This window comes from Balaenoptera borealis (genome assembly GCF_965194805.1).
Source record: "Balaenoptera borealis genome assembly, chromosome: 1".
Classification (NCBI taxonomy): domain Eukaryota; kingdom Metazoa; phylum Chordata; class Mammalia; order Artiodactyla; family Balaenopteridae; genus Balaenoptera; species Balaenoptera borealis.
Window position 1 is genome coordinate 19421471 of NC_138860.1, and position 12707 is coordinate 19434177.

At 35.1% G+C, this 12707-nt stretch overlaps 1 protein-coding gene across 10 annotated transcripts in view; it reads left to right on the forward strand.

Annotated features, from left to right (window-relative positions):
* Positions 1–12707, forward strand: part of MARK1 (microtubule affinity regulating kinase 1) — a 149778-nt gene that overhangs the window by 108096 nt on the left and 28975 nt on the right. For 8 of the 10 annotated variants that reach the window (XM_082394341.1, XM_082394342.1, XM_082394345.1 and 5 more), the window contains 3 exons: positions 1476–1532; positions 6734–6970; positions 7058–7177. In XM_082394341.1, coding sequence (XP_082250467.1) covers positions 1476–1532; positions 6734–6970; positions 7058–7177 — 414 coding nt within the window. The remainder of the gene's footprint in view (positions 1–1475; positions 1533–6733; positions 6971–7057; positions 7178–12707) is intronic. The other 2 variants (XM_082394343.1, XM_082394346.1) reach the window with 1 other exon arrangement.

A 12707-nucleotide genomic window follows, 5' to 3' on the forward strand; every position in this document is an offset into this window, starting at 1 on the left:
GGAGGGCTTAGATCAAATATCACCTAGTAACTGAGATTATTCTTTATCTTTTATGATTCCCTCACTTCTTTGTATCTCTGCTTCTATGATTCTACTTTGTAGTATGTATAGTTACTCATAAACATAATTTTTCCTCCTAATCAGACTGTAAGCTCCTTAAAGGCAGCGTGCATGTAGGGTGCATGAACACATTTTTGTATTCCCCTCGCAACCAGCACATTTTCTTGCACATAGCAGGTACTCAATAAACTGACTGTTGAATCAAAATGAATTTAATTGAATTACATCTTACTCACTGTGTGTTGATTTTGTTTTGAATTCATGTCTTCTCTGTCTTTGAACCATTTTAATATACATTAAAATAATTTTATAATACTGAAATATCAGTTTCACTTGTACTACTTCGAAGTTTTTTTTTTTCTAACCAGTATCCTATTAGCATGGTCATACTTCACATCACCTTTAAACTTTCAAAAATCTCATTTCTGTCCCCATTTGTTAAATGCCTAACCAATATTCAACATTCAAACTGTGTTTACGTTTAACTGAATCCACAGAATTGAATGTTCTGCTGTGCATTAAAATGGCCCTCCTATACATCAGATATACTTATATGTACAAAGTAACTCCTAGTTGATTGCTATCAGATTGTTTCCTTTTCTGTATTTTATGTAATAAAGTGTATAACTATCATAGAATTGCTTATAACCTATTTCTCATTTGTATCTTTGGCCCTTAAACCATTGGGTTCTTTCCTGTTTAGCACTTATCCCCAAAGAGCCCTATGTAATGGTTAAAAATTAAGATGGTGTACAAAATCTAGTTACAAGGGTAGAATGCTTTGCCCAGCGGAATTAGTGGCAAGTTTAAGATTAAATTTCATTTTTACCTCTTTTCTTTTGATAATTAGGTTTCCTTTAAAGGCTCAAAATTTTTTCCTTTGCTTTATACTATATGAAGAGACAAAAATAAGGTATTGCTAAATACCCGGTTGATAAATTCTTAGTCAGTTGACTCCCCTGAAGAAACATGCCTTGAACACATTTAGTATAATTCCTAACATAGAGTTTTGCATTTTGAACTTGAGCCAGCTATCTTGGAATGCTGATTCATGTGTGCCAGAATTCTTATTTCAACAGTGGGATAAACCATTTGACCAAAACTACAAAGTGTATACATTGGATCATGTAAACAGAGAAATATAACAACCCATAAAGAAATCTTCATGGACTCTGACAAATATTTTAGTGTATTTTAGGAAGAGAATACTACTTTTCCACATTGTCCACATTTAAAAGTGAAAATCTCATAACTTTAATGCGTATGGTTTTCTGAAATAAAGGAACAGTGAAATTGCTAAACATAACTTTAAAATCCAAGTTAGTAATTTCTCTAAATTGGAATGATAATTGGGGAAAAATTGAGATGTTTTTACCATAATAATTTTGAATCTTTTATCCAAATATTTATTTCAGATTGTATCTGCTGTACAGTATTGTCATCAAAAGTGCATTGTTCACCGTGATCTTAAGGTAAGTGATTGACTTTATAGCAAAAATTTCTTAATTATTAATAGATATGTGATATATTAGAGCTCTCTTTTTGATTGCCTAATTGTGCCAGGCACTGTACAAGGAAATTAGTTTTTATTTAATTCTCACAGCAACTTTTTATAAAAGGTAGTATTTTCTTTCTTTTTTTTTAAATTGAAGTATAGTTGGTTTACAGTATTATGTTAGTTTCAGGTATACAGAGAAGTGATTCAGTTATATATATATTTTTCAGATTATTTTCCATTATAGGTTATTATAAGGTATTGAATATAGTTCCCTGTGCCATACAGTAAATCCTTATTGCTTATCTATTTTATGTAAAGTAGTATGTATCTATTAATCCCATACTCCTAATTTATTCCTCCCCTGCTTCCTTTCCCCTTTGGTAACCATAAGTTTGTTTTCTATGTCTGTGAGTCTGTTTCTGTTTTGTATATTCATTTGTATTATTTTTTAGATTCCACGTATAAATGATATTATATAATATTTGTCTTTTTCTTTCTGACTTAGTATGATATTCTCTAGTCCATCCATGTTGCTGTAAATGGCATTATTTCATTCTTTTTTATGGCTGAGTAATATTCCATTGTGTGTATATATATATATACACACACACACACACACACACACACACACACACACACACACACACCCCCCACATCTTCTTAAGCCAGTCACCTATTGATAGGCACATGGTTTGTTTCCATGTCTTGGCTATTGTAAATAGTGCTGTTATGAACATTGGGGTGCATGTATCTTTTTGAATTGAGTTTTTGTTTTTTCCAGATATATGCCCAGGAGTGGGATTGTTGGATCATATGGTAGCTCTATTTTTAGTTTTTTAAGGAATCTCCATATTCTTCTCCACAGTGGCTGCACCAACTTACATTCCCACCAACAGTGGGCAAGGGTTCCCTTTTCTCCACACCCTTTCCAGCATTTAATATTTGTAGACTTTTTGATGATAGCCATTCTGACCCATGTGAGGTGATACCTCATTGTGGTTTTGATTTGCATTTCTCTAGTAATTAGTGATGTTGAGCATCTTTTCATGTGCCTGTTGGCCATCTGTATGTCTTCTTTGGAGAGATGACTATTTAGGTCTTCTGCCCATTTTTTTGTTTGTTTGGGTTTTTTTGATATTGAGTTGTATGAGCTGTTTGTGTATTTTGAATATTAACCTCTTGTTGGTCACATCATTTGCAAGTATTTTCTCCTATTCCTTCGGTTGTCTTTTCATTTTGTTGATGGTTTCCTTTGCTGTGCAAAAACTTTATAAAGTTTGATTAGGTGCCATTTGTTTATTTTTGCTTTTGTTTCTTTTGCCTTGAGGAATGAATTTAACCAAGGAGGTGAAAGACCTATACGCTGAAAACTATAAAACATTGGTAAAGGAAATTGAAGATGATTCAAATAAATGGAAAGATATCCCATGCTCTTGGATTGGAAGAATTAATATTGTTAAAATGGCCACACTACCCAAAGCAATCTACAAATTTCATGTAATCCCTATCGAAATACCCATGACATTTTTCACAGAACTAGAACAAATAATCCTAAAATTTATATGGAACCACAAAAGTCCTAGAATTGCCAAAGCAATCCTGAGGATAAAGAACAAAGCTGGAGGCATAACCCTCCCAGACTTCAGACAGTACTACAAAGCTACAGTAATCAAAACAGTACTGGTGTAAAAACAGACAGATGAGTGGAACAGAATAGAGAGCCCACGGAATTCCCTAGTGGTCCAGTGGTTAGGACTCGGCACCTTCACTGCCAAGGGCCCGGGTTCGATCCCTGGCTGGGGAACTAAGATCCCACAAGCTGCATGCACGGCCAGAAAAAAAAGAATAGAGAGCCCAGAAATAAACCCACATGTCTTCGATCAATTAATCTATGACAAAGACAAAGGAGGCAAGAATATACAGTGGAGGAAAGACAGTCTCTTTAGCAAGTGGTGTTGGGAAAGCTTGACAGCTGCATGTAAATCAATGAAATTAGACCACTACCTCACACCCTCACAAAAATAAACTCAAAATGGTTTAAAGACCTAAATATAGGGCATAAAACTCCTAGAAGAGAACATAGGCAAAACATGCTCTGACATAAATCGTAGGAATGTCTTCTTTTTTTTTTTTAAATAAATTTATTTATTTATTTATTTTTGGCTGCATTGGGTCTTCGTTGCTGCACGTGAACTTTCTTTAGTTGCGTCGAGCGGGGCTACTCTTCGTTGTGGTGCATGGGCTTCTCATTGTGGTGGCTTCTCTTACTGTGGAGCACGGGCTGTAGGTGCGTGGCCTTCAGTAATTGTGGCATGCGGGCTCAGTAGTTGTGGCTCGCGGTCTCTAGAGCGCAGGCTCAGTAGTTGTGGCGCACGGGCTTAGTTGCTCCGCAGCATGTGGGATCATCCCAGACCAGGGCTCGAACCCGTGTCCCCTGCATTGGCAGGCGGATTCTAAACCACTGCGCCACCAGGGAAGCCCAGGAATGTTTTCTTAAAAGGCAATATTTTCATTGAGGAAATGAAGAAAATGTGGATGAGAAGTTATCTAGCATTAAATACTAGAGGATTTGATTCCATTAATTAGCTTCTTTTAATAACATAAATTAGGAACTTTGTCCCTAATTAAGAATGCCTGAGGCCCCATTCCATCAGAACCAGGGTCAAGGCACAAATCCAGATTTGTCTGATGTAAGAGCCAGTGCTCATCCTCACATTAAAGTTCAAAGAAATAAAGAAAGTTTTAAATGTTTTTATGAATATTGAATGCATATGATTAGTATAAACTAGCATACTTTGGAATAAGAAATGTGTGATAGTCAGGAACTGTTTGTGGCAGTGAACATGGGAGCCATGTTTCATTTCATGGGGAAATGAAATCAGATGTCTATTTAGGTGTTTTGCCTATTTTTTAATCTGTTTTTTGTTGTTGTTGTTATTGAGTTTCATGAGTTCCTTACATATTTTGAATATTAACCCCTTATCAGATATGTGGTTTGCAAATATTTTCTCCCATTCTATAGGTTGTCTTTTCATTTTGTTGATGGTTTCCTTTGCTGTACAGAAGCTTTTTAGTTTGATGTAGTCTTACTTGTTTAATTTTGCTTTGGTTGCCTGAGCTTTTGATGCCTAATCCAAAAAGTTAATAATACTGTATTGAATACTGGAAGTTTGCTAAGAGGGATTTCAGGTGTTCCCATCACACTTATCAAAAAAAAGATAACTCTGAGGAAGTATGTAGCTTGACTTAAGTAATCATTTCACTGTCTGTATGTATATCAAATTATCATGTATTATACCTTAAATATACATAATTTTTATTTTAAAAAATAAAATAATTTAAAAAAAGAAAGAAATGGTTGGGGCCAAATGGATTTTTTTTTTTTTTTGAATGAAGGTAGAAAATTCCTTGTCTAAGAAAGTTTTTTTTTTCCTTTTTCTCTATTTATCCAAAGTTAACTTGCATATTCCATACCTAGGAGTTTGTTTGTTTGTTTTTTTCCCAACTTCTTTTCCCATTGCCTCTGTCAGTTACTAGCACTAGTTTGTGTTACATTTGAATACATTGTCCTAAACAATTGTTGAAAGTCTCATCCTGTAATTTGGCTCCATTGTTCTGAGCTTACAGATTTTCTCCTGCTCCAAATATTTCTATTTCTGTTTCCTCCCTCAGCTATTTTAAGGGAAATCACTGCTTCAAAGAAAGAGAAAGAAGAGGGCTATTTATTTCCCTGCCTGTGTGTTTGACTCCTAGTTTGTCATCTCATTTCTTATATGGAAAATATCTGCAAAAAATCATGTTCATTACCCAGGAGTTTCCTGTATGCTCTTGGGAGGAAACCTCAAAACCCTCTCCAGCTCTCCTCTTCTGAGGCAGCCTTGGGTACTTTGCTATCCACCCAGACATCTTTAGAGAGACTGGGAGAAGTCTAGCTTGCTCCAAGACAGCCTCAGAAATTTACAGTGACCAGGCCCTTACATCAGAACATCAAAGTAACCTGGTTTTGTCGCACAGTCCATAATGTTAAGATCTAATATAAATCTCCCAAATCTGTGTGCTGTTATAATATTTATGTAATAAGTGACACCACATTTTTTGCATAGTTTTGGGTGTTAGATGTGTTATTTTCTGAAACAAGATGAAAACAAATATCCCAAGGTAATATTCCTTAAAAAAGGAAAAGAAGGAAAGTAGGCGAGGGAAGAGCTATATGATGGGCAAAGTGCCTGGGTCTGCTGAGTGTTGGACCCTCCAGTGGTATAAACTATAGAGAACTCTGATTTTCATTTTAGTCAAATTTTACTCCTTTTTGTAACCTGATAAAACACATCTACAAACTAAGCTATAACTTCATTAGTCTGTCAGTTGTAACAGAGTTTGAAACAAAACATGTGCAAAAGCAAATCCTTTATTGAATTGCTTGCATTTATAAAAGGTACATTTAAATTTTTTCATTGAATGATTCTGATTTAGGAAGATTTTAGAAAACCGGCATTTTAAAACATGGGAGAAATCACTTCTTTCTACCATAATAAACCCCTAGAAGAGAATCTAGTTTTAGAAAAGCAAAAGGAGGCTTAAAACAGATAAGATCTAATGGAGGCTGTGTTGTGTTGTTTTCTTTTACTGAGAAAAGAACTTCGTTGAGGATGTGTTTTGCAAGAAAGGACAAGGAATGAATTCAGTAGTCATAGAACCCCTGACTGGCAGTTAGTTTGAATATATGCTTGAGGCTTGCATTAACCAGTGATACTCTATTAAAACAGCATATTTGGGTAAATTTGTTGCTTTAAGCCCAAGATGGATTAGTGTTATGTTGACTTACATTCTTTAGAATAGGTCATATTAAGGTGCAATTCCAGGATGTTTCTTACCATGAGGAAAAAATTTAGGTTTAAAATGACCTATGGAAGAAAATGGTTTTTAAATAACCTTTCTTAAACAGTTACATATATGCATATAAGTGGAGCCTTCCTATATAGTGTTAAAATTCAGTCTTATATAAATGTAATTCTGAGAAGTTATACATTGAAGTACTCTACTGGGCTTCTCAATTTGATGTTACACTTAAAAATGAGAGACAAGAAATAGATGTTTGAGATCTGAAACAATTACAGTGAACGTTTTATTTTATGTAGGCTCTTTACATTGTCCTTTTTATTATTTTCCTCTTAGGCTGAAAACCTTCTCCTTGATGCTGATATGAATATTAAAATTGCTGACTTTGGTTTTAGTAATGAATTTACAGTCGGGAGCAAGTTGGACACATTTTGTGGAAGCCCGCCTTACGCTGCTCCTGAGCTTTTCCAAGGGAAGAAGTACGACGGGCCCGAAGTGGACGTGTGGAGTCTCGGCGTCATTCTCTACACGTTAGTCAGTGGCTCCTTGCCTTTTGACGGCCAGAATTTAAAGGTATCAGCTAAATTTGATATTAATGTTCTATCCCCAAGCACAGTGATTTCATAAGCCAGTGATACGTGCTTTCTTTTGCTTTGTAAGGAACTGCGGGAGCGAGTCTTACGAGGGAAGTACCGTATTCCCTTCTATATGTCCACCGACTGTGAAAACCTCCTGAAGAAATTATTAGTGCTGAATCCAATCAAGAGAGGCAGCTTGGAAGTAAGTAATTTTTTCCACTCCATATTTAAAGTCTAACAATTAAAATATTCAAGGAACTACAGAGCATTATTTCAATAATTTTTCCCCACATTTTTTTAGGAAAATTGCCAAATCATCTCATTTGCCTTTTATTTAGAGCTAGAGAAAGTCACATGATGCTTTCACTACTCAAAGGTTGTGCAGTAGGTTTGGCTAAAGACTCTTATTTCTTCTTTGTCCTGCAGTGAAGTCTTAAGTTAAAACAACATCAAAATAGGGATAAAATTGACTTCGTTGAAGAAGAAGGAAAACCTAGTCTCTGTCAGAAATTGCTTGGTCCAATATAGAAACCTTGTATTTAGTAAGTACAGATATTTCAAGGATAAAAGAAGATAGTGAAATTTGAATCCAGTGAATACTTCATGGCTGTATCTGATAGTAAAAAAGTTAATAGAACCCTGTCAACATCAGTACAGAAAATTTGCAAATATTTAAGTAGAACATATTGGAAACAGGTATTTCATTTCTTACCACACTGTTGTGTTGCCTACATACATTCCGCATATGTGAGTTTATTTATAATAACAGACGCTGTTAAAAAAAGTACTAAGTATGTTACAGCCAGTAACATCAGAGGTTCATATAACCAAAATGTCTAATCTTTTTTCCTTGTGACACTGCAGTCAGAACAACTTATTAAGCATTTTGCCCATCTGTTTTTAAGAATATTTTAGCCTGTACTAAGATAATTTCAGAGATTCAGCATGTATTGTTCACTAGTACTTTTTTGTCTTCATTTATTTGCCTTAATAGATAGGGTAGAAAATTCAGAGAATTAACCTCATTTAAACTGTACTTTTTTAGTGTAGCAATGGGGGCCTTCTGGCACGGACTCCATGCTGGTTAGGAGGCCGCCTTATAGTGAGCCATCCCTGTGTACAGAGCTCTCAGGTTAGTTTGGGCTTTGTAATTGTATTACCACAGTACTTTTCACTAAAAGATACAATATGATGTTTTGATGGAAGTTAAGGGATGGTGACTTCCATTGGAAAATTATTTTAAATGTTTTATATCAGTAAATCAATTATCAGATATTTTTTACTGAATTGTTTGTTTAAATGTGATTAGTTACTTCGTATGATTTTTGTGGGTTTTTTTCCTTTGGGGGGGTCAAAGGATATGTTATAATATTTTAAAAGAGACATCTGTGCAGTAAAAAAGCCCACTTTCATATTACCGCTCTTCTAAACTTACTTTCAACCATTATAATGGAAAATTGTGTGAAATAGTTAAAATTGTTGACACTCATACAAGTTCTAAAATTTTATAGGAACATAAGCCTCTCTTGATCCTGCTTTATGACCCATTTTTATCATTGGAGCCAAGTTTACTTGAATGTCACTTAACAAAATGTCCAGAGTTGAGGCATCAGCTCAGCTAATGAGAGGAACAAAAAGACCATAAAGAACAAAAATTATTTGGGGGGAGTAGATTTTACAAATCTCTATGGACGATTGATAAGATATACTTCGTGTCTTAACTATGATTAATTTACAGTGGCCAAATATTTAAGTCTTTCATCCTTAGCATTAAAATATGAAGGATTAAAGTATTAGAATTCTCTGACTTGAATGTAAAAGCAAGTTATTATTATGAAAACATTTGCTCATCAGAAGCTCAACTTGATGTATTTGAATATAGTCTGGAACTTCCTGTTCCACCTTGTCAAAATTAAGTTTTCCAGCCACGGAACCATGAGTCTACATTGGAAATATTATCATAATATTGCAGATATCACCATACAAAGGCTGGTCTGCTTCACAATTCCCAGAAGTGATTTTCCAGAGAAACCTGACACCATCGGAAAAAAAAAAAAAAAAAGATTTCTTTATACCAAATCTTAAGAAACTCCCCTTGAAATAACAATGATGTCGAAAATTATATTAGTCTTCACTTTTATTTTCATACCTACTTTATTATCAACTTTACAACCAAAAAATCCATAAAGTATAAAAGGCAGCTATTTTCAAAACACCAGTCTTCAGTGTGTAAACATAAATTTTTATTCAGTAATAATGTTTTCATGTCATGTTGCATTCTTTTTTTTTAACTTAAACGTTTTTAGTATGTACTCTTTGCTTTATCATGAGAGTGACCACCTTCCCTGTCAATAGCTATGTTGTTCTCCTTGGATTATGTATCAGAGTTTATTTAACTATTCTCTGCTTGTTCCACATGTGAGTTGTTCTCATTGTTTTTGCTAAAAATAATGTGATGTACTTCTTCCCTTTGGGACGTATGCTTAGATAAATTCTCCAGACAGTAATTTCTCGGTCAAAGGGTATAAACAGTCTGCTAGGTCCTGTGTTATCATTGCCAAAAGATTGTTTGTGACCTAAGGCATTTGAAGGTACATATTCTGCACAGCTTGTTTCAGTATTGGATAAAAATAATTTCTAGTATTTGATGCCTTTATGATAGTAATACAGTTTGTCATAATTGCTTTAATTTGTATTTCTTTCATTAGAGATAATGCTCAATATTTTTAATGAATAGGTTAAGTGTCCTTCTTCATATGTAAGCTCTCTGTGTCCCTAAACTGCTTGTCTAAAGGAGTCTGGTTAATCAGCTTTATAGACTTGTATCAGCTTTGTACATTTTAATATGAACTATTTCCCTGTTAATTCTCATATTTTAAGAGATGGAACTTGATGTATTTTTTCGGTGTTAGTTGAGTATCATGAGTTATTGATGAAGCTCTAGTCTTCACTATGTAATTTGCTAATATTGAAGTTTGATTTAAAGAATCTTTATTTTAAATAATTTCACATTCTACTTGCTTGACCCATAGTTGCTTCTAGATCTAAACAGTTAATATAATTTTTTCAGGTTGTATATATGAGTGCTGTCACCTCTTCCTGATTGTACTCATAATGGGGGGGACAGTATCACATGATTTTCAAAGGATTTGTGTTTTATGTTGTATGCTGGGTTTTTTCCTATTTATTTGCATATTGGTGTGTCTGGATTTTTTTTAGAAAGATACTGAAATTTTTTCCTGCTATCCCCTCTTTGTATATTCTTTCATTTTTCCAGTCCTTAAGTAAGATGGACTGTGTTACCTTAAAAAATAATAACAAAATTTGAGCCTAAAGCAAAGTTCCTCATTATTACCCGTTCTCCCTCATCTTTGGTCCTCCTCAAAAAGTATTTATTTTTACTTTTAACACCTTTTTCAGCTGCTGCTAAGATAATCTTTAAAATCTTGCTCGTGTCTGCCCAGTTCAAGTGACAATAAAGCAAAAAACAATTAATAATAATAATAACCGTTTTTCTAATGAAAATTTCTAAGTACAAATTCAGAAGCATATGGTATACTTTACAGAGGTTGAAACCATTTAAGAAAAATTATTTTCATCTGGCCAGCCTAAAGTCCATAATTTTTTAGTGTGGACCTATGTGTAGGGTGTATGTTTCCATTGGTAATTTGTTTAACTCTTTATAATTCATCTGAATCAATTATTTTGTTAGAACTTCTCAGCAAGTAGTCATTTCTGTTCAGTGACAGTGATGGCTAGGGTAAACTTTCTTCAAGTTTGGAATCTTGTTGGACCTCTTGTTTCTCATGTTGAGATATCTCAAATGAAATCTGAAGTGGACTAGTTTGTTCAACTGGTCTAGTGCTGTGTGTTGGCCAGTGGTTTACACTGTGCCTGAAACCACCGGGAATAGGGTTGCATGAACTCCGCGGTCACCAGCACCACCATATCCTGGGGACACTTACTTCTCCCTTGGCTTTGAGTGTTAACTCTGCGATTCCCATGGAGGAATTTTGTGTGGGCGTGAGGTTCACACACTGAAGACAGGTACTTCCACATGCTCTTCTCTTTCCTCTATCCCTATTTTGTTGCTCTCTGTGCCTTACTCCTCTAAAAGACCTTCAGATTTAGAACTAGTGGAGTTAATTCTACTACTTGTTCGCTTAAGCAGATCTTCTTTCTTCCTACTGTTACCTCCCATTCCTTTTACTGAAGGAAATTTTTCCTCGGATTATTTTTATTTTGCTTTGAAACACAACTGTTTTTAAGGAGACAAACTTTGCTAAGTGGACTCGGCGACCCCCAGAGATCAGAACAGTTAAGACAGGAAAGCGAAACTGTGTTCTCTGTCTCATCACTGCCCAGCGGCCTTTTCTTTTCACTGTGATTTTCCACCTTCCCTGGATCAGCCCGGCCTCAAATCTGATTTTGTGTGAAGACTAGCAGAGTCAGTGCTCCTTCTGTGTTCCTCAGATTGTTCCTTCCCCAGTGCTGTTTCTAAAATGTTGCTTATCTTCCTCATTAATAAAATGTAGCATTTCTCCATTGCCTGTCAGATCAAGTTTAAATTCATCATCTGAGGATACTCACTTGATCTCCTGTTCTTTCGTTGCGTGTTACCTCTGTTCCAAGTCAAAGGAGAGAATGCCTCACTGTTCCCCCCTCACGTCTGCCTTCACTTGTTCACCAGTCCAGATATTACCTATATCTGGAGAGTGAGTTCACCTCCTAACTTCTTGGGATTCCTTCCCTGAAAACTCCAGCCCACACTGCAAGTTACTCTTTTTCATCTTTATTAATACTCACTGCTAATAGCACAGTCCTGAACAGTTAATTCTATTGTGTATTCAAATATTTTCAGGTTTTATGAGTAAATCTTATTTCCCCAGATAAAAGACAAATTACCTCAGGGTTTAGTCCACATAGATATTTTTCCTTGATGTGGACAGATAATAATGGTTGTGAAATGAGCACCAAATACACACCATTTAATTGAAAAACATTGGATTAATTGAAAATTTGGATTATCTTAATTTTGCTTTTAATATTTTGTCTTCCACTATCAAATCTGTTATCGCTCTTGTATTTTTTACTTAGGGATACTCTATTCCTCCCGGCACCTGAGTTAAAATCCTCAGACCCCTCTTGGGTTTCATCCTTTCCCTCATTCTCAAAATGAATTTTGTCATCAGGTGCTATAAGATTGTGCCTCTACAGGTTTTCTCTCTTCTGTTTGATCCTGTCCAGTTCAGTTCTCTGTTCTCTATCTCCTGGGCATTTTAGTGACTTCCTAAGCTGTCTTCTTGTTGTTAATCTCTTCTCTACATTTAATTTTACTCAAGGCTTCTGTCCAGGCTTATTTTAAAACACTGCCCTGTTCAAAAGCAACAAACAAGCATTTGTGCTGAGAAAGATAGTACAAGGCACAGTCTTTATCCTCAAGGACTTTAAATATAGTGAAGGAGTTGTGATAAAAGGTAGACTATGATAACAGTCACAATAGGAAATATACAGAGTTCCATGGGAACGCAGAGGAAGGACAGATGAGTAACACAGACGAGGTTTTATTCCTTCAGTCTACAAATATGCATTGAGCATTTAAGTGCTGGGTATGTTTTGGTGCTTGATATGCAATACTGAGCAGATCAGATGCAGGTCATTCTTTGTTTGGGTTTATGGTCTAATAGCGGAGATAATTAACAGGTAAACACAAAATATTTACATAATGACAG